At 53.2% G+C, this 20,788-nt stretch overlaps 9 protein-coding genes across 9 annotated transcripts; 6 read left to right on the top strand and 3 right to left on the bottom strand.

Moving 5' to 3' along the window:
• Positions 1–1,734: 1,734 nt before the first annotated feature.
• Positions 1,735–2,416, top strand: QC761_108460 (uncharacterized protein; the record flags this gene model as incomplete). Its single annotated transcript, XM_062874128.1, has 2 exons — positions 1,735–1,895; positions 1,981–2,416. 2 exons carry the CDS (start codon positions 1,735–1,737, stop codon positions 2,414–2,416), a joined length of 597 nt encoding a protein of 198 aa, XP_062737236.1.
• On the bottom strand, positions 2,048–4,193 carry QC761_108450 (uncharacterized protein). The gene is made up of 3 exons (XM_062874127.1): positions 2,906–4,193; positions 2,436–2,785; positions 2,048–2,226 (listed from the first exon to the last, which is right to left on the bottom strand). Exons 1-2 carry the CDS (start codon positions 3,562–3,564, stop codon positions 2,557–2,559), a joined length of 888 nt encoding a protein of 295 aa, XP_062737235.1. The 5' UTR covers positions 3,565–4,193; the 3' UTR covers positions 2,048–2,226; positions 2,436–2,556.
• On the top strand, positions 4,188–5,318 carry QC761_108440 (uncharacterized protein). Its single transcript, XM_062874126.1, has 2 exons — positions 4,188–4,951; positions 5,012–5,318. The coding sequence occupies exons 1-2, from the start codon at positions 4,706–4,708 to the stop codon at positions 5,210–5,212; spliced, it is 447 nt and encodes a 148-aa protein (XP_062737234.1). The 5' UTR covers positions 4,188–4,705; the 3' UTR covers positions 5,213–5,318.
• QC761_108430 (uncharacterized protein) lies at positions 4,608–8,446 on the bottom strand. Its single transcript, XM_062874125.1, has 2 exons — positions 5,522–8,446; positions 4,608–5,468 (listed from the first exon to the last, which is right to left on the bottom strand). Exons 1-2 carry the CDS (start codon positions 8,196–8,198, stop codon positions 5,362–5,364), a joined length of 2,784 nt encoding a protein of 927 aa, XP_062737233.1. The 5' UTR covers positions 8,199–8,446; the 3' UTR covers positions 4,608–5,361.
• Positions 8,447–8,472: 26 nt separating this feature from the next.
• QC761_108420 (uncharacterized protein) lies at positions 8,473–11,258 on the top strand. Its single transcript, XM_062874124.1, has 3 exons — positions 8,473–9,993; positions 10,047–10,742; positions 10,800–11,258. The coding sequence occupies exons 1-3, from the start codon at positions 9,465–9,467 to the stop codon at positions 11,141–11,143; spliced, it is 1,569 nt and encodes a 522-aa protein (XP_062737232.1). The 5' UTR covers positions 8,473–9,464; the 3' UTR covers positions 11,144–11,258.
• A 1,289-nt stretch (positions 11,259–12,547) lies between these two features.
• QC761_108410 (uncharacterized protein) lies at positions 12,548–14,410 on the top strand. Its single transcript, XM_062874123.1, has 4 exons — positions 12,548–12,754; positions 12,806–13,519; positions 13,582–14,029; positions 14,086–14,410. Exons 1-4 carry the CDS (start codon positions 12,730–12,732, stop codon positions 14,225–14,227), a joined length of 1,329 nt encoding a protein of 442 aa, XP_062737231.1. The 5' UTR covers positions 12,548–12,729; the 3' UTR covers positions 14,228–14,410.
• A 237-nt stretch (positions 14,411–14,647) lies between these two features.
• ATP1 (Alpha subunit of the F1 sector of mitochondrial F1F0 ATP synthase) lies at positions 14,648–17,373 on the top strand. The gene is made up of 6 exons (XM_062874121.1): positions 14,648–15,061; positions 15,299–15,447; positions 15,615–15,671; positions 15,739–16,297; positions 16,422–16,970; positions 17,026–17,373. The coding sequence occupies exons 1-6, from the start codon at positions 14,990–14,992 to the stop codon at positions 17,287–17,289; spliced, it is 1,650 nt and encodes a 549-aa protein (XP_062737229.1). The 5' UTR covers positions 14,648–14,989; the 3' UTR covers positions 17,290–17,373.
• On the bottom strand, positions 14,674–14,976 carry QC761_108400 (uncharacterized protein; the record flags this gene model as incomplete). The annotated part of the gene is made up of 1 exon (XM_062874122.1): positions 14,674–14,976. One exon carries the CDS (start codon positions 14,974–14,976, stop codon positions 14,674–14,676), a length of 303 nt encoding a protein of 100 aa, XP_062737230.1.
• Positions 17,374–18,116: 743 nt separating the features above from the next.
• Positions 18,117–20,182, top strand: QC761_108380 (uncharacterized protein). The gene is made up of 4 exons (XM_062874120.1): positions 18,117–18,459; positions 18,633–18,730; positions 18,885–19,616; positions 19,702–20,182. The coding sequence occupies exons 1-4, from the start codon at positions 18,348–18,350 to the stop codon at positions 19,825–19,827; spliced, it is 1,068 nt and encodes a 355-aa protein (XP_062737228.1). The 5' UTR covers positions 18,117–18,347; the 3' UTR covers positions 19,828–20,182.
• The last annotated feature ends 606 nt before the right edge of the window (positions 20,183–20,788 follow it).

The following is a 20,788-nucleotide window of genomic DNA, read 5'->3' as shown; positions in this document are numbered from 1 at the left end:
TGCTAGGCTGCAGGCTGAGGTGCGGGATTGGAGAGATCTGGCAAGAACGCGTAAAAGTTAATCGCTGAAAAATACAATAAGTACCTAGGTTGGGCCGCTACAACTGGGAACGCCCCAGGCGGTGGAAAGGGGGCGCGAATCCAATCCCTCTGCTGCTGTGGGGTCCCTTTGGAAATTTGGTAGGTAATGACAATGGGCGTCTTACGTACCTTTGGTAGCTCCGAAAGAACGGCTGAACCGGTCAACACGTAATGCCAAAGGGAACAGCGTCTCGATGCTTCGTAAAGGAGGTTGTGATGGTGTTGCGAATTGCAAAGTCGTCGTCGTCAGATCTTTTTTTTTCTCCTTCTTCTCGTCTCGTCGTTTCCAGGGGGTCAAATCGGCAATAGTGACGCTGGGCTGGGTGGCGGCCCTTCCGAAATGAGCCTGGAAACGAAAACGGCACCCCTGGTCACTGCCCGCTAATTGGAGCCGTGGCCGGGGCTGAATCGGACCAACAGCGTTGGTGGGGGACTTCCACTCGGCGACGATGCCGCGGAAAGGGTTTACTCCTTCAATCCAAAGCAGACAGTTGATTGACCGCCTGGCTTGAAGGGTTTGAAGAGGGAAGAGGAAAAGGAAAATGCAAAAACCCAACGGCTGGGAAAGAGCAGGTTTTCTACCCGGTTTCAAAACTTGGTGTACCCGGGCCACCGGGCATGGTTTGAGGGCTGGAAGCAAAGCTCCTGCTGAGTTGGCGGTGGGGCAGCATTCACCCCTCTCTGCCTCTGGGCTACTGCAGCTCTCAGACGTCCGCTGGACCACTCAGTCTTTCCCATCGCACATGTAGGCATGAACACGGCATCAAATCGAGATTTCTGCCCAAGTTTCCCCTCCATCTCCCCTCCAGCCCCTCCATCAGTCCACGACATTCCACTTACCTCCTCGGACACCCCCTCACTATCTCACCGCCCAACTATTACCCAATTGGACAGCCATGCCAATATTGGCGGTAATAGCGGTGGTTATATACTTGAACAAATGAAAACTTCCTTTTTGGGATTCACTGAGGTGAAGAGACTTGGTTATTCTCGGATCCGGGAAGGTCTCGGTGTGTGACGGTACACCGCTCATTGCCCCTCTGACATTCACCTCGATCTTCACATGTGTAGGGCCTCATCAGCTGAAGGTAGACGGGTACATAGTCTCAAGCTCCAAAAATAAGTAAAATATTGATAAGAGATGCTCCCGGAGCAACCTCATCATATCCTCCGTGCGATAGGCTCAGCCCCATATCAAACCCTCTCGTGGCTCTCATCTGAACCCCTGAGCCGCTGTCAACAAGAGCATAACGGAGATTACAATCAAAACCATTGTGTATCACGCTTTCCAATAAATGGGTACCGCGGCTGTGATCAGGAGCAAAGACAGCGTTGCGTGACGTCAGGAGGCTTCAATTCTTCTTGCTCTCTCTAGACCGGCGGCAACTGACGGGATGAGCAATGGCTCAGAGCAACTTCCTTCCCTTTATCTGGAGCATCCAAGATGGCGGAGGACTCCGGACGAAGCAGTGAATTGTCGGAGACAACTCTCGTGACCTTTTGTTGTCAGGCTTGCGGACGGAGCAGATAGAGCAATCTATACATTTCTCTCCTATAAATTATTCCACAGCACAAGAGAGAATTGTACCCTCCAACCAACAAAGACTTTTAGCCAGGCAACCGTCACCGATACGGAGACTCAAGACCACCAACAATGCGTCTCCCAACCGCCCTCCTCGGTGCCCTCCTAGCAGGCAGAGCCCCCCAAAACAACGACGGCCGCCCTCCCCCTCAACCCGTCCGCATCGACCCCATCCCCGACATCCAAATCACAAACTTCCGAGCCGGCGCCGTGATCCTCTCCCACCGCTTCTAGTACGTCTATTTTCCTCCTCCCCTTCCTACTCTGTCCACATATCTTTCCCCCCGTCCCATACCTTCAATACTAACCTTTCACCAGCGTAAACTTCAACATAACCTTTCCCCCCAACACCCCCCTCGAATCCACCCCCCTAACAACCTACTGCCACACAATCGGCACCTCCCTCACCGAAACAATCGGCGAGGTCCACCCACTCTGGTGCAACCGCAACACCGACTCCCCCCCCACCCCGCAAGACGTCTTTTGGTCCCTCGACTTCAACGTCGAGCAGGAGACCTTCCCGAACAAGACCGTCAAGACCCCCCTCAACGCCGAGCTCCTGCTCTACCGCGTCATCAGCAACGAGACGAGGATGGAGGGACGGGCGCTGCTGAGCAGGGAGGACATGCCCATGGTTGGCGAGAGCTACCCCAGGCAGATCTACCAAGGCCCGGGGAATTTCAGCGTCAAGGGGAGGAGGGTTAGTGGGGGGAGGGGGTTTATTCCCGGGGATGGGGACGGGGACGATGCTTGAGGATAGATTAGGTACCTACCTTGGGTGAAATTGAGATGGTGAACTGGCTTTTAAAAAAAAGATGGGGAGTTATGAACGGTGTGAATTCATATGTTTTATGTAATGTTGATAATGGTTTATGTACATTTTTGAGGTGGGGATTAAAGAGAGACGCAGCCGCCTTCGCCGTCCTCGACAAAGACGCTGCCGTAGATGAGACCTTCGTTGAGGTTGCGCTGGTGGTAGCCAGAGTTGACGACGTCGCTGGTGCCGGTGGGCTTGCGGAGGATGCCGACTTGGTACTGGCCCTCGCCGGCGTTGTTGTTGGTCAGGGCGTTGGTCACGCTGCGGAGGGGTTCGGAGCCTCTGCTGTAGTATACACGGAGGGTGCTGTTATTTTTCATGTCAGTTTAAACCATTTCACACTTTTTTTTCTTTTTTTTTTTTTTTTCTTTTTTTTGCCTTGTCATGATAACCGTGATAGGGCGTGTGGGAATAAGGTAAACAAACTTTCTGACAAAGTCCAACGAGATGGCAAAGTTCTGCCACTCATTCCTCAGGATCGGCGTGCTCCAGACCTGCCTGTTCTGCCTGTTGAGCACCTTCCACGTGTCCCTCGCCAGGCTGTTCTGCCCGAGTATGGCGCCGGCCTGAAAGTTGAACTGGTTCGCGCTGTAGTCGGCCGTCTCGTGCCACACGTTGAGGTACTCGTGGCTCAGGTTCAGGGGCCGCTGGGCGTCCCACTTGAGGGAGAAGTGGATCGTCTTGATGCCCGACGAGCCGGGGGAGTCTCGGTTGGTGTCCCCCTGGAACTGCAGGCCGGCGCGGCGGAAGCCCCGCTGGTTGTTGAAGATGGACGAGTCGTTGATGGTGACCTCGAAGGGCTTCTGGTAGGTCGGGTCGTCGAACCGGGCCGGGGGGGAGATGTCGGGGAACTGGAGGATGGAGGACCAGGGGAGGCCGGCGCCTTTGACGTAGTCGGGGTTGAAGGGGGAGGTGTTCCAGTCGTCAAAGTCGAGGGGTTCGAGGGAGGAGTCGGGCCGGCCGTCGAAGACGATGGGGCAGAGGGTTTCGGCCGTGGGGGCTTGGGGACGGGGACGGCCGGGGCGGCGGATGGTGCCGGCGAGGGCGGTGCCGGCCAGGAGGCCGAGGAGGAGGGAGGGGTGCATTTTGGGTGGCTTATACAAGGAGTTAAGGATGGGGGTAATCAAGTGACTTCTCCTGAAATCCGGAGATGTAGGATGGATGGAGGTGAGAATGGTGTTTATATATCCATATCATTCACCTCCGGGACGATCAACCCAGATCACATCCATGCCCCGGAATGAGACCATTCTCATTCTGTCTCCCCTCTTGCGGCTGAATGATAAATTGAAGATTAGCGAGCCGGCATCGCCAACCGCCTGTTCCTACAGTAGGGAGCCGGCCCCTGGTGATCACGGAACGTCGTCCTCCCCCCAGACCAGTTTTCCTGGAAAGGACGTTCCGTGATTCCAGATTAAACGAGGTGGGGAATCTCCCCGGTGAAAAGTGTTGCCCATCTCCTGCCGCGCGATATTTGTTCCCTTTTTTCTATTTCTGGTTCAGACTTCATCTCTCGGTGCACTTTGTTCGCAAAGTGTAGGGACTATGATCTGTTTTTTGACAGATGCGCCAGACAGCAGTTGGGTATCATTGACTGATAGTGGTGGTGGTTCGTGGAGTGCTTTCGGATCTCTTGGCAATGCTTGATCGTTCTGGGCTTTTTGCTTGGCGGATTACCCTAACCCTTCTTTTGTCAGTCTTGGACACACTTCCGATATCTCCCGCAATGTGATGTTCTCCCATGACAAGTAAGATGGCTTAAGGTCTGAATACTGTGCGAGAAAGCAGTCGGCTTACCCGACTTCATCCAGCCTGCTGTCTGCCCAACTGCTGATCCCCTCTCAGCCCTGCCATTACCCCCCCTGACAAGTCCGTCTTGGCCTGGGGTAAGTGGGGCTGTGCTCTGGTGTAAGTGAAGCTGGCGTGGCTGGATACGAAATACGGCCAACTTCGTCCCAGCATATCTCCAGGTTATGAGGACGTGCGGTATATTCATTGGCTTGAAAGAGGCCCAAAGCCTTGCCATGGCGATGACATCTCGGGCAGGCAGGAGACGGGAGTCTGCCAGTTGTTCCCGTGGCAGCTTCTTTTTGGCAGAGCTCAAAAGTGCATATAATGAGTCTATGTCCATGTTTCTTTGCTATAGGTAGCTATCATTCAACCATCCCGAGACAATAGAACAATCTGAGTCCATATTTCGAGTTCCAGCCAAACTCTAACACCAAGATGTCCTCCTCCACCAAAGCCCAAAACCAACAAGCAGACATTCCTGCCTCCATCCAGGACCTCCACTGCTTCACCGAAACCAACGGCGTCATCACAACAACCATGTTCGACGTCCCCGGCTACCGTGTCGTCAAAGTCCTAGGCGCCGTTTACGGCATTACTGTCCGTTCTCGGAACTGGGCGGCAGGCATGTCGATGGTGCTGAAGAGCGTTGTGGGTGGTGAGCTCAAGTGGTTTACCAACCTGGTACGGCATTTTTTTCTCTCACCAACATCTCAATACACCAGGTAACTGAGACGGAAACAGCTCTACTCGGCCAGAAACGACGCCATCTCCCGCATCGTAGCCGAGACTCAAAGCAGAGGCGGCAACGCCGTCATCGCCCTCAGATTCGATGCCGGTGACATGGGCGGGTTTGCCCAAGTGTGCGCGTATGGAACTGCTGCGGTTATCGAAAAGATCGACCAGAGCGTCGAGACCCATCCGCAACTGATTCGGACATCTTGAGTTCCAACTAGGAGATTGGCGGTGGAGAGGAAGGAGTTAATCTGTTTCTATTCATGATGCCTCATATTGTAACGTTAAAGAATAGTCATGTACCGAAACGCCGATCAATGCCCAGTAACGCCGTGTTTGCTGAACCCCGTCTCAAATTCCTATAGAATTGGAAGAATAGGCTGTATGCTCCTCTTCTTTTGAGGCTTTGCATTGGCAACCTTGATCCATTCTCCGTTGAAGGCATTGATGAGCCAGTTGGTCAACTCTGTGGCGGTTGTTAGTGTTGAGCAGTATGCGCTGTCGAAAAAGAGAACTTACTGTCGTAAACAATCCGGTTGGCGTTATGGAAATAAATCCCGTGGTCACTGTCTGGGAAGACGTGAACATCATAATTCTCAACGCCAACCATATTTAGCTTGTCGAGTAGCGTCAGGGAGTTCTGCATGTGCACATTGTCATCCGCCACACCGTGCATCATGAGAAAACGGACGTTCTGCTTCAAAGCTGTGACGTTGTTGATGGCGCTTGTATCGTAACCATGCCCGTTGGTCTGAGGCGTAAGCATGTATCTTTCGGTGTAGATGCTGTCGTAGAATCTCCAGTCGGTGACTGGGGCAACGGCCATGCCGTACTTGAAGGTCCGTCCACCATCCTGCTCGAGAGTCTTGAGGGTGTTGAATCCACCGAAACTCCAGCCCCAAATGGCCAGTCTTTCTTCGTCAACATAGCTCTTCGACGCCCAGATCTTGGCAGCAGCGATCTGATCATGGGCTTCCCACTTTCCAAGGTCCCCACGGATGACCACACGGTTCTTGCGTCCAATGAAACCAGTTCCGCGGCCATCAACAGTTACGCACACATAACCTAAGCCGGCGGCGACATAGGATTGATAGTCGACAGTAAACCGTTTGTTAACGCTCTGAGACCCAGGGCCGCTGTATTGCTGGAACAGAACTGGATACTTCTTGTTCTTGTCAAAGTGTGGTGGGCGACGCTCAACATAGTTGAGTTCAACACCGTCCACCTTGATGGTGCCGTAGATCTTGATAGGGAGCTCGTATTCCCTGGCACTCTTTGCCAGTTCCTTGTTCTCCTCCACCATGTGCTCGTATCTGTGTGCGTTTGCTGGAGTGCTGATAACCTTTTGCCAGGGAATGTTGGGACCTCTGTAAGATAGAAGGGCATACCCTGTCCCGGCCGAAAACGAAATGTCGTAATAGCCTTCACTGCCCGTGTCGGTCACCGCTTTCAGGTTGTTGCCCGACAGATCGACCTGGTAAACATGGCGCTGGATAGAAGATTCCTTGGTTGCGACAAAGTAAACAATGTTGTTATCCAAATCAACGGCGGAGGGAGCGTCGACAACTTCCCAATGTCCAGAAGTCAACATGATTGGTTCCGAGTTGTTCAATGGCGTGAAGTAGGCGAGGTGATCGTTGTCATCGTGGATCACCATGTCAATGTAACCGTCCTGCTCACGCCCCTTGGAGGGGTCAGCTGGAATGTACTTGGTCTTGTGCGTAATCTCGAACCAGCCACCATCGATGGCCTTGACGTCCAGCTCGCGAACTGCTTTGCCAGTGCGCGCAGCGACGTCAACAAGGACGACCCTGAGGACGTCGCTGACTCTGTTTGTTTCCTTGACGATAACTTGGCCACCAGCCCAGACCACCTCTGTGATGAGGCGATCATCATCCGCGAACCGGCCAGAGATTTCCACTGTGAAACTCTCATCGCGGGCCACGTCGTAGAACTTGAGGTTGACGACAGGGTTGTGAGCACCAGCCTTGGGATACTTGATCTGCCTGACCTCGGGGTACGACTCTTCGCCGGGTGCCGGTTCCGTGCCGCTGGGCCTGGAGAGGAAGTACTGAACAGGATACTCAGGGACGCCCGTCTCGTTGGTGCGCAAGTAGGCGATGTAGTTGCCATCCTCGGACCACCAGGTAGCGCTGTTGCCCGAGAAGACTTCCTCTTCGTATACCCAGTCAGGAACACCGTTGAACACCTCAGCACCGCCATCCTTGGTGATCTGGACAACCTTGTCGTGCTTGAGGCTGCGCAGGAACAAGTTGTTGTCTCTGACATAGGCAATAGCATCGCTGGTAGGGCTCCACTGGGCAAGCTGAACGCGGACGTTTGGCTCGCCAGGAATAAGGGGCTCTGCTATTTGCATGTCGACATCGAAGACCCAGTAGGAGGCATAGAACGAGTGGCGCCAGTTGGCCTCCAGATTTGTTGCAATCAACACCTTTTTGAGGTCCTTGCTTGGCCATACCCTTCCAGGAGTGTGCGTCTGGCCGCCAAAGTCAAAGTGCCTTTCCTTGATTAACGTTCTGCTGCTCACAACGTCCACGGCGGCATTCACGCCAGCGCTGTTCTGGGTCCGTACATCCTCAACAACGAGAAAGTCCTTTCCGGGGCCGTCCTTCAGAAGCAATAGCCCATCTTCACCGTCCGGGCTTTCGATCCAGCTTATGGAGTGACTTTCAGCACGCCAGTAGCTGCCCATAACCTGATCGAGCGTCACTTGCTTCCCAGTCCCTTGCACGACAGTCGCCTGAGGGTCGTGTTCGATCTGGGAGGCGGGCTTATAGGACTTGTGGGAAACGTAAAAGAAGAGACCGACAACCCACGCCGAAATCAAGAGCCCGGCCACGATAATCAGCGTCCTGCGCATCCCCCGGTTCATGCCATCGTTTTTGGCTGGGAAATCTTCCTCTTGGGTGCTGGATCTCCCACCGAGGAAGCGACCAGTCTCGAGGTCATTGTCGTCGTCGTCGGCCTCCTTCATGGGGTCGTGGTCGTCGAGCTCGAAGCGGCCCTCCTTGGCAGCGAGGCGCTCCTCGATCCGATCGAAGACGATACTCGTGGTAGACACCGAGGACTCAGATTCGTGCGACATCCTGCCTGTGCTCTCGTCGTTGTGTTCTGGTCTGTGGAAGGGACCGGTCGGCTCATCGGAGTAGGGTGCCATGCCGGGAGCGGGAGCCATTGTGACCAGCGACAGCGACAGCAACGGCCAGCAAGGTACCTAGGTACTGCAACAAGGTGCCACGAGGCGTTCCCGAAAGGGCACACAACAAAAAGTCGATGCTTACAGTGCTCTCAGGCACGAGGAATTCAGTGTAATCTTTGTATAGCAGACAATGGCACCATGCTGTGATTGGCTGCTTATTCAGGCGCGAATTGGGAAAATGTCCTTTGAGAGATGAAGCTGGAACGCGCATGCCAGTGGCACTCTGAACGGTGTGGCAGATCGGCAACTGCGACAGCGAGAGCAGCTGCAGGGATGCCAACTAACTCATTTAACCCTAACCCTTCCCACTATTACGTATCTCTTTCAACTTCACACATGTTGGATTCTTGGATTCTTGGCTCAGATCATCTTCAAACCTCCAAAGGCTCTTTTGAATCTTTCAATTCAGAGATGAGTGGCACGGCAAACAAGGGCTGCTGTCTCTGGCCATGGAAACCCATGGCCGAGTATCGACCCGTTGACCCGAAACACCAGCTTATGCTGCTGGGCCACCCACACAACTGGCCGAGACCGCATCACACAAATGCAACTGCTCTCCCGGATCATTAGTCGCTCATCTATAGACCTCGTTCTCGTCACATTTCTTCTCTCATTCCCGGCAGTTACGCACGCTGCATTCGGGTTATTGATCCAGGCTGGCCGCCTGGTCGGTATCATTCACACCAACTCAGTTGGCCCTCATGGTCCCCCACGGAAAATATTCATGTCGCTAGCGATCTATAGATCACGCTCTTTCCTTCTCATGAACAATGACCTCTCTCGGACCCAGAAACAGACAGTTCTCCACTGACTTGATGATGACTTGGTCATCAGGCCAGCCGGGACAGGCAGGCCCGGCTCTCCAGAATTGGCCTGTTCCACATATGATTCACATTATTGTAGGTTGACTGCGGACATCTAGAGCTGCCAAATATGGCTGTGTAGGTGGTCAGTAGATCCGAGCCTATATCAACACATCGTCCCCCCAACGCGGGCATGGGCATCCCATGCCTCGGTTTTGGTCTCGTCAAACAAGGATGAAGCCGACAAGCATGGATTGTGTCTAAAACATTTTTCTGAGAACCGTAAAGCTTTGACAAAGAAACTCTTGCATTGTCTTTGTTTGTTTCAACTTTTTATGCAGTTTGTTTACATTCACCGAGCACTGAATCAGGAGCTTTGTCACAAAAGCTGTCCCTAGCTTACCCCCTTTTCAGTTCACCCCCTGAATCACCGGTGGCGATGGCACCCTCGCGCAGTGTCAGTGCGAGTGCCAGCGTAACGTTTGAGCAGCCTCCTTCACGCCTGGTAAAGCGCAGTACCACTGCCGGGCCCAGCGTTTCGTTTGCCCAGCCAGCTACAGGTAAACGTTCGGCTGGGCATAGCATCATCGGCAAGCCGAGTGTTGTCTCTTTTGAGCAGCCTCCTCCACGACGCCTGGTACCGCAACACAAGCATCACCAATCTCTTCCAGCTTACCCAGCCTACCCTACCCACGCGGTAGAGCTAGACAGCAAGGAGATCGGCCGCGCCTTTTCCACCTCCATCCCTTCAACAACATGGACATCCTCGCCCCAGCCCATAGAGCAAGGTAAACTCCGCCCTCAACTCCTTCCAAGAGAAACCGGCGGCCTCTACGGCGTGTGCATCTCAGAGCTCCTCGACAACGGCACCACCATCCCCCTCGAACCCTCCGGCGGCCGAGCCTGGGTAGTCTCCTCCGTCGTCGACCTCGGCATCCGAATGCTCGAAAGCCCCCGAGGACGCCAAGGTGAGTCCACCCTCCCTCCTCCCCCTTATTCCCTATCACTAACCTTTATCCAGCCCTCTCCAACCTCGCCCAGAAATCCCTCCTTGTCTGGCGCGAACGCCCCATCTCCAACCATGAAACCCCCCTTCCCAAAAAGATCAACACCCCCTCCGCGGTAGACGACTTCCTCTACACCGTCCGCCACAACCTCCCCCTGATCAAACTCGACCCAAAACGCAACGGCTTCCTCGCCTGCCCCTCCACCACTTCTCTCTTCCACCTCCCCCCTTCCTTCTCCTCGAGATTCAACCCCAAAAGCGCCGCCATCCTCCACCTCAACACCCACCTCGTCACCAAACTCTACCACTCCCGCCTCAAGTCAGACATATCCCGGCGCCACAAACGGTTTGACGCCTCCGAAGTCCAAACAGCCCGCTTCAGAAGATTAGCTTTCCATATTGCAGCAATGGTAACGCATCACATGTGCCACCTCTTTGTCAACTACCTCCGCGATCACGCCCAGGAGGGGGAGCTGAGAGATAAAGTCACAGACGCTGATTTCATGAGGCTCGTGACAAGATATGATCCTGGGGCGGAGTGGGAGGTGGAATTTTTTGGGGGGAGGCCCAAACTTTTTGTTGATTGGGATGGGGGTGATGACAAAAGCGAAAAAGGGACGAGTTTTGTGATAAAGAGAGGGGGAGGGAAGAACGGGAGGAGGATGGCGGCTGAGGTGGCGGGGTACAAAGTCGAGAGTTATTTGGGTGGTGGTAAGTTTTTTTCTGCGCCTTGAAGTGAAAAGAGCTGACATTTTTTGGGGCAAGTAGATTTCTCTGTACCGCTGATTACCGAGGTGGAAGGAGAGGTTTTTCCTATGGAAAAGTATCAGGATGTCAAGAGAAGGTATGGGGGTTCGAAGTTGACGGATTGTCACCATGGGGGGAAGAAGGTCAGTAGTAGTAAGGAGAATAGTCCTAGTGTTGGGAGTGAGGCGGAGGGGCAATTTGGTGAGGGGAAGGGGCAGGAGATTGGATCACGGATGGCGGTGATGGATCAACCGTTGGGCTTTCCATGGAATATTCAGGGGCAGGAATACCAATTGTTGAAGCAGGCTTGCTTTGATCCTGCGGTGAGGGTTGCTAGTCCGATGAGGGTTAGGACTATGATGTGATTTACTGTATTATAAAGTTTTCTATTCTTGGTAGTATTATTAGACTGGGGATGTTTCAGCTAGAGGACGTAGGAGTTGGGCAGTTTGATTTTATACAAAATTCATCATCATGCTTTGATAGTACCTCCACAGAACTAGACTGTTGCTGTTATGGGAACGGATCTTCAAGGAACTGCACGTCCATCTGTGCACTTGAGGTGTGATTGGGGGGCTAATATTATCATGCTTCAGATCACCAGGCCAGTTGCCAATACTCGCATAGGACCACACTAGGTCAGATACCATCGACTAACATTTCGCCTGCCTTGAAACCTGAACATCCGGCAAACATCACCTGGCACTACTATCGAGCATCATGCTGATCAGCAGCCCCCAAGAGACATTCCGTACCGGCCAAGTCACCGTTACGTTCATCCTCCCCCCACATGAACGACCTGACCCCATCCACCGGCCACCCACAATCCGTCCATCCCCAATGCCGGGAGGGAGCCTCCCGCGAAGCCGAACAGGAGACTTCATTCCGGGTCGAACCCCATTCCGCTTTTCCCGAGTTGACTCGCATGTCAGAGCCTCTCATGGCCGCAGCACAGCCGACCACGCAATAGATCATTCTAGGGCTTTTGCCAATGGCACACAAATAGGGAAAACAATTGCAGGCAGGTTTCACTTGCATCGAGGGCATTCTCCTATGCTGACTTCACACCCCTGATTCTTCTCAATCCATTGGATATCAACTTCCCATAGCGACCAAAGCCTTGGGCCGGGCCAGCAGATATGCCCCCCCTATCCCGACAGTCCAACCATCCGGGGAAGGCTCCCACCATCTTTGACCGACCAGTCCAATCCCTTCAGCAAGTGGGACTCGACGTCCTCAAACAAACATGGCTTGCTTTTGCGGCGAAGCTTCGTTCGTGTCCAGCCTGTTGGGACCACTGCCCCAATCAGGAGTTGTGCGGTAAGCGCCAGCCGCCACAGGCGACCAATTGACGCGACCTACAGCCTCGCGGCAGATCCCACGATGCAGCGTGCCAGGGCTGAAGAAATATTGAGAGTTGCAATAAAACTCATTCTGCAGATTGATCTGAGGTGGTGTAAAGCCAAGATTGCGGGATGCAGAAGACCATAGCAAAATAGAAATGGAGGCTGAAGAGGCTGCATATGCCTTGTTCCAGGCCATGTGCTCTGGCGGTCCCAATTACCGCCCGTTATCCGTACTGGGTTGCTGGACACCATCTTGGAGTCTAAAGAAGAAAAATAATCTTTGTGTCAAGTGTGGGTAGGCCGGCGAGGTTGGCTGTGATGCACCCCACACATTTGGACTTCTGGGCTTCTGGTCTGGGAGGGAACCGCCGGAGGACTTTGATATAAGAGGGCCCACAAAGACTCACCACAAAAGGTGAAAGATAGATCTTGAATATTCGCAATTCAAAACAAGTTTGTCTTTCTCTTAGTCAAGCAACTCCAAAGAAAACATTTCAGCCGTGGTCCCCTTTTCATCAGTGCTCTGATCATATCACTGGGGCCCGCCCCGAAGTCATCGCTGACATTGCCCACCGCGCCATCAAGTGCCAAGGACAGCCAGCGCAATGTCCAGCAGCAATCAAATGGTTGGTAGTAGTCATTGGCAAGCACTACACTTCGTTCTGACAAACTGGCAGGTAGATAAACCAGACCCACTGGTCTGCCCCAAACGGACCTCAACCAACACGTCGAAGACAACCTCAAGCACAGAAGGCCATACCAGTCTTGAGATGAATGTGCCCGAGGAGCCAGCTAGACGCGGCTCGTGGCTGTTTGGCCGGCTTTCAGCAGCTCCTGTTCCGCTTTCTGCCCCTGCAACGCCGCCTCCGGAGCTGGAGGAAGGACCAGACAACCAGACGATGACCGGCATAGGTTGTTTGTTTTCGCAGTTGTTGCCATCCAGACCACCTTCTCTCACTCTTGGGAGCGAAAGCAACACAGACGCCCCGAGCACTCCTAGCCAGGCGTCTGATGCCAATGATTCCAACGATCAAGAAAAAACCCACCGTCCGAGCGAAGACTCTCTGGAGACACCCCGAGCGACAGCTTCATCTCACACGCCAACTGTGACATTGTCGATGCAGGCCTTAATTTTTGGCCAGGTCCCTCCGTTGACACCTGACACTCCAATCCCTACAGGGTCGAAGCGCGCTCCCGGTTCTCCATGCGCTCCCCGTCCTAAGAAGGCAAGGCGCAGTATGGGTGTCGATGTCGAAGACGAGGGGTACTCTGAGGCGCAATACCAGGAGCCGGCAACTGGACAGTCACTCCAGCATATCCAGCAGCTCACCATTGATCTGGTTGGCTCTACTCGTGTTGCCATCGACCCAGGCAACACTCCGATTGCCGAAACCGGTAAGTGAACGAGACAATGAGTGGGAAACAACAACAGAGCTGATGCTGACGAAAAGAAACAGAAACAAATACCCAAGCCGAACTACAGCTTGGGTCACACAGCTCCTGCCAGGCCATATCAACCAAACATTCTGCCAACCCTTCATTTTCCCTTGCCATTGAGTGGTTCTCCGAGGATGAGATCCTCGAACAACTATCGGTGTTCTTGGCCGCATACCGGGCTTTTCACCTCGAACCAGATGCAGCCGAACAACCAAGGGTCAGAGACCGGGAAGCTGCGCAACTGGCCAAACAAACTTTTGAGGCGATTTTCCACCCCAAGCTGAACTTGGAGGATGACAAGAAGTTCATACTCCAAGAGGAAGAGGAAGATGTCTTGACCGTTTTTGCGATATGGGTTCGGGACATGAAGGCCTCCTCGGACGTGGATTGCGAACCCTTTGGGAATGTAGCAGACTGCATGCAAAGGGTAGCTGATCTGTCGGCGGCCCCTTTTATCCGACGATTGGTGTAAGGTTTCCGACCCTGTGATATAACTGAGTGCCGATGCTAACATTTCTCGTCAGTGTGTTCGGCGAGCCGCTGGATATCGACCTGGCTGTCCGGGAAATATCGGGGACATTGATGCCAACGTATCAAGACGATGGCATTATCGAGTGGGAGTTTGACATGTTTTCCCGTGACTTTGAGCAGCTTAGCATTAAGTGACTGGTTGAGGACAGGACGCCAAGACCGAGTATTGCGACATGAAGGGCTCATGAGGGGTTGAAGCCGGAAGATATTGAAGAAAGACTAGAATGCCTGGAGCATTTTTTCCTAGGGTAACGGTGCGTTTTGTTGATAGATTGAGAATTTCTGTAAACCTGTCAATACGAAATCAAGAGCTTTTGGTGATGCCAAGTCGATGTGGTTGGCTGAAGACACCCGTGTGTGTGTATGTGTGATGTCGATGGCAGCTTGGATCGGAATTGGTCAGAGCTTCTTCTTGCAATTCTCCGGGATTACCCGGGAAACCAGGTGCTGAACAACCGTTGGAAAGAGGAGAGGGATATATGGGGGGAAGAACCCCCGAGGTTTGGGCGTGACAGCAGGTTGGCCTCGACGAGAAGAAAATGCCATGAATTGACAGGGAAGGACCCCATGGTTTCGTTCGTCTACACCACCATGTCTTTTGTAGTTGCGAGAGCTGTGTCGGGCAGCTCGATCCAGCTCAGGTTGTTGAAGATGCCAGGTGGGGAACTCGGGAGCCTTGATTGAGCAAAATTCTCTCCGTCTGTTGATTGGTTGCCCCGGAGCTTCTGACCCACTCTGTGCTGGGAACCAAGGCCAACCAGCCCTTCTCGACAATTTTCCTCACGCCGGCTCTCCAATCTTCCATCAACCTCTCCGTCTAAATCTCCCCTCCACGCAATTGCAACCCGCTTGCAATTGTTTTCCCTATTTTGAAGAGGCCCCATATACCTCGTCAGGATGTTCCGGAACGCCCTCAGACAGAGCACGCGCGCCGTGGGCGCTCTCTCTGCCACCAGCAGACTCGCTGTGGTTAGTAGCACACATCACCTCTCTCCGCCCGGCCGACCCGATCCCAATTCCATCCCTCGACGCCCCGAATCAATCTCAATGTCCCCGGCCGGCTGTCGGCGAGCTTCATGAAGCTTTTTTGTTATGCCGCCGGGGCATTGGGACCGGTGCGCGATGGGCAATGGGCACCTCACACAATTATGCTCACTGTTTTTGCGCCCCTCTCGGTCTTCGGTTGGCTAACTGGTCCGTCCACAGCGAAATGCCGCACCCGCTGCCATCCAGGCCCGCACCTTCGCCGAGGCCAAGGCCTCCCCGACTGAGGTCTCTTCCATCCTCGAGCAGAGAATCCGCGGTGTCCAGGAGGAGTCCAACCTCGCCGAGACCGGTCGTGTCCTCTCCGTCGGGTACGTTTTTTCCCAGAAATACATGAGGGGCTTGGCGGTGGCATGGCTAGGACGAGGACGGGAGCAAACAGCGAAGCTTGTGTTGCTACGGCCTCATCTTGGACCCCCCGCGTTCACCGCTCAAACCGTAATAGCGAACATAGACACTGACCCGAGTCCCTGAATAGTGATGGTATCGCCCGTGTGCACGGCATGGCCAATGTCCAGGCTGAGGAGCTTGTCGAGTACGTTGAGAAAAACCTTGATCCGTGCTTTTTGATATCCCGGATAACGAACTAACACCCCTGCTAGGTTCGCCTCTGGCGTCAAGGGCATGTGCATGAACTTGGAGGCCGGCCAGGTCGGTGTCGTGCTTTTCGGTTCTGATCGTCTTGTCAAGGAGGGCGAGACCGTCAAGCGTACCGGCGAAATTGTCGACGTTCCCGTCGGCCCCGAGCTTCTCGGCCGTGTCGTCGATGCTCTCGGCAACCCCATCGATGGCAAGGGCCCCATCAACACCAAGGAGAAGCGTCGTGCCCAGCTCAAGGCCCCCGGCATTCTTCCCCGCAAGTCCGTCAACCAGCCCGTGCAGACTGGTCTCAAGTCCATCGACGCCATGGTCCCCATTGGTCGTGGTCAGCGTGAGTTGATCATTGGTGATCGTCAGACCGGCAAGACTGCCGTCGCTCTCGATGCCATGCTCAACCAGAAGCGGTGGAACAGCGGCAACGACGAGACCAAGAAGCTTTACTGCATCTACGTCGCCGTCGGCCAGAAGCGCTCCACTGTCGCCCAGCTCGTCAAGACCCTCGAGGAGAACGACGCCATGAAGTACTCCATCGTCGTCGCCGCCACCGCCTCCGAGGCTGCTGTATGTCTCCCCCAAAAACCCAACCCTAACCCCCATCAACAACAGCCAACCGTCAACCCCTTTCCCCCCTTTCTCCCACGTCCTCTCTCGCTCTTGAGGCTTCTTTACTAACAGAAAAATCCAGCCGCTTCAATATTTGGCACCCTTCACCGGCGCTTCCATCGGCGAGTGGTTCCGTGACAACGGCAAGCACTCTCTCGTCATCTTCGACGATCTGTCCAAGCAGGCCGTTGCTTACCGTCAGATGTCCCTTCTTCTCCGTCGTCCCCCCGGACGTGAGGCCTACCCCGGTGACGTTTTCTACCTCCACTCTCGTCTCCTCGAGCGTGCTGCCAAGATGAACGACAAGCACGGTGGTGGTTCCATGACTGCCCTTCCCGTCATTGAGACCCAGGGTGGTGATGTGTCTGCCTACATTCCTACCAACGTCATTTCCATCACTGACGGTCAGATCTTCTTGGAGGCTGAGCTTTTCTACAAGGGTATCCGTCCCGCCATCAACGTCGGTCTTTCCGTCTCTCGTGTCGGTTCCGCTGCCCAACTCAAGGCCATGAAGCAAGTCGCTGGTTCGCTCAAGCTCTTCTTGGCCCAGTACCGTGAGGTCGCTGCCTTCGCCCAGTTCGGTTCCGATCTTGATGCCGCCACCAAGCAGACCCTCAACCGTGGTGAACGCGTAGGTTTACTCAATTTTTGAGAATAGAATACAGCTGACTAACACTATCCTACAGTTGACCGAGCTCCTCAAGCAGAAGCAGTACTCCCCCATGGCCGTCAACGAGATGGTTCCCCTTATCTTCGCCGGTGTCAACGGTTTCCTCGACCAAGTCCCCGTTGCCAAGATCCTCCAGTGGGAGGCTGACTTCCTCTCTCACCTCAAGACCAACGAGGCTGACCTCCTTGCCACCATCGAGAAGGAGGGTGCCATCAGCAAGGACCTTGAGGCTAGACTGAAGGATGTCATCTCCACCTTCACCAAGGGCTTCCTCGGTTAAATGCACATAATATAAAACGTTACGTCGCGGAGTTCCTGGGGCCATCAGTGAGGGAAAGGGGAGGGGTGTCTATACCGCCGAGTCCATGTGTTTCTAGAGCAGGTGTTCCGTCTCAAAAGGGTGCTTGACTGAGAAAAGGACCCGTCGGGAGGGGAGATTTTCTCCGGTGAAAACCATTGTAAAATAGAGCGTTAAGACTCAATCAAGCACTCGATTCCTTTTGTCATTGAATATGATACACAAACTGTCCCCTAGGCTGTTTGCCTGATATGTTGTGAATATGACATTGGAGAATGCTACGTCCTTTCAAGGCCTTGAAAAGTAACAGAATCATCTCTTGGCTATGTCGTAAGGCCATTTGATTACGTTTCAAGGCTTACTGATACATATTTGAGGCCTTCTCATTCATTTTTAAGGCCTCTTGACTATCGTTCAAGGCATCCCAACAAAAAAAAAAAAGAACAAAAAAAATTACTATGTTTCAATGCGTATTAATAAATATTTCAAGGCCTGCTGATTATGTTTGAAGGCCTCATGATAACACTATAAGGCCTATTTAGCATTCTTGAAGGCATCCCAGCGATGTTTAAACGCCTATCAACTATCTCTCAAAACATCGTGATTTGCCTTCATCGCCTTTTCAGGACGACAGTCTTCCATGACTTAGTGGTTTTGTGCTTTGATGATGATATGGATGTGGGGCACGGGGAGCTAGGAGCAACCGCCCGAACCCCCTCCACTGGGTACTTTGGTGACATCATGATGGGTCCTTGGCGAACGAACGTCAATTTACACCAGAACTTGCAACCAATTTGACAATCACCAATACGATCTTTCACTCATTGCAGCCGCATTGAATTAATTGATTTATCGACTGAGACACCTTTGAGTTGAAACCACGAGCAGTTTGTTCCTGATTCAACAACGGCTCCAAATTGCAAGGAGGTAAGCAAGCTCCTGCCCCTCATTCGAAGCAAAGAGAGAGAGGTTCATCCCATCTTATCCATCTTATGCTATTGTTGCTTTTTGAGGTTAGGGGTTAACATGGAGGTGTAGAGATGAGCAGCAGTGGAACCCCGAATAGCGAAGCCAGTATGTCTTCTGCTACGAAGGAGATTTTGGGGAGGGTGAGGCAGTTGATTCCGCCTATGTTGGAGAGGTTTCATAAGGGTGAGTGAGACTGTTGTTTTCTCTCCCTACATTCGATTTGGTTTATTATGACCACGTTTACCGTTATCTGTCTGTTTTACCTCCTCGTGGGGATTGAGGTAGGGAGGGTGAGATATTGGGGGTGAGGAGAGTAGGGAGAGTTAAAGAAGACATGCTGATGAATGAGAATACAGGGCAGATGGGAAGAGTAGCCGTCATCGGCGGGAGTGAGGATTACACGGGGGCGCCGTACTTTTCTGCTATGGCGAGTGCTAGGTTGGGGTGTGATTTGGTATGTGTTTCTTCCTCTTCTATCTTTAACTACTCCCTTTGAACATCACCTTGAGATCTTCACCCTACCTCGCCCTGCTTTTGGGGACTGACCACCATGAAGATATACCTTCACACCTCCATATACACTTTACTAAGCACCATGACCCTTACAGTCCCATGTAATCTGCACTCCCACCGCAGCAACCGTAATCAAAACCTACTCCCCCAACTTAATGGTCCACCCCCTGATGCGCTCCCTCCCTTCCTCCCCCGCCAAACCCGCCGGCGAGGACAGCGACCCCTCCACCGCCTGCAAACACGACACCGACCCCTCCGAAATCGCCTCGAGAATCATCCCCCTCCTCTCCCGCCTCCATGTCCTCGTCATCGGCCCCGGCTTAGGCCGTGACCCCCTCATGCAAAAAACCGTTGCTTTGGTCATCCAAGCGGCAAAGAAACAAAACATGCCCATGGTCCTCGACGCTGACGCCCTTCTCCTCATCTGCAACGACCCCGACCTTGTAAGGGGTTACCAAGAGGCTGTCCTCACCCCCAACGTAGTTGAGTTTGAGAGACTGGCCAAGGCACTGAATATAGAGAAGGAGGTGGCAAAGGAGGGCAAGGAGACAGATAGAGTGGAACGGTTGGCTAGGGAGTTGGGAGGGGTGATGGTTTTACAAAAGGGGGGAAAAGATTACCTCAGCAACGGGACAGTAACGTATAGTGTTGATTTGGAGGGCGGGAAGAAGAGGAGTGGTGGGCAGGGGGATACGCTCACGGGGAGTATTGCTACTTTTTTGGGGTGGAGGAAGGCTTATCATGAGGGGTTGTGGGATGTTAAGCACAAGATGAAGGAGGAGGAGACGGCGGGGTTGGCGGTTTTTGGGGGGAGTGCGATTACGAGGGTGAGTGCTTTTTTCTTTTTTCTTTTTGAGGATATGAAAGATATCCTGCTTCTAGATGAACAAGCGCTGACGAAAAGCCATGTAGGAATGCTCTCGCCTTGCCTTTGCCAAAAGAGGCCGCAGCCTTCAGGCCAGTGACCTCACTGATGAGGTGCATACCGCCTTTCTGAACATTTTTGGGGAGGTGGATGAGGATGTTTCCAAACTCTGAGTTTTCCTCTTCCCCGTCTCTCTCCCTTTACCGGCAGCATTAAGCATGTACCATATCTGTGCGTCGGGCGCGACCCGCTGCCCCTCGCATTACATATCCCGCATATGCGCGAGGAGGCGAAGGGGAAAAAAAAAGGGGTGGTTATGTAGGATGCCGGCTGGGCGATGATCCCGTTTTCAGAGACCACCACCATAGGGAAGGTGTGGATGAAGTTTATGACGTTCTCTCTCTCTCTTCTCTGGGCGATAATGATAATCAAGATGGAAATAGAGAAAGATTGACAAGGAAACAGTACAAAACGGGGCTTACGTGTTCATGTCTACCATGGTCTACTCTAATCTACAACATGGCGTAACATGAAACATTTCCGCAAAGAAAAGAAAGTGGAAAAAAAAACTTGTGAGGGGTGTTGAGACCCCAAGATCTCGGATATGGGCATTGCTATGAAGCCATTCCCCAGACAACCGTATAGAGTAGAAGAAAGAAGAAAAGAGCACAAAGAATATATTAGACCGAAATGTAAATATATCATGACCACGCTTGGACACATATACTCACCAATATCTTGGGGAAGGGGGAGCATCCGAGATCGAGATAATCCCCTTCGTACATAAAACCCTCCGTGCGGCACCTGTACGATCCCCTCTCCCCGTTCCGCTCCAGGTCAAAACGGGCCGCCGCCCATCATCACCCAGCGTCCAAGGGGTTGGATCTGAGTGAGGTCGGTAGATAACGGGGGGGCTCCTCTCGCGGGAAGCGACAGGCAGTACATTATCTTACTTTACCTCACCTCCTCCCATTTTCTCAGCCGTGGTGTGCCGGTTGCCGCTGCTGCCGCTGCTGGGACCGGAAATCCCACACACACGGAAATCCTCATCATTGGATGTAGGTAGAGGAACTGTGCCAACTGGCAAGGCCGTGATATCCTCCGCTAGAGAACCGCCCAGCTGCTTGGAATTTT

Source organism: Podospora bellae-mahoneyi, assembly GCF_035222275.1.
Source record: "Podospora bellae-mahoneyi strain CBS 112042 chromosome 1 map unlocalized CBS112042p_1, whole genome shotgun sequence".
In the NCBI taxonomy this organism is placed as follows: Eukaryota; Fungi; Ascomycota; class Sordariomycetes; order Sordariales; family Podosporaceae; genus Podospora; species Podospora bellae-mahoneyi.
Note: the sequence above shows the minus strand (reverse complement) of the source record. Positions and strands in the feature narration are given on the sequence as shown.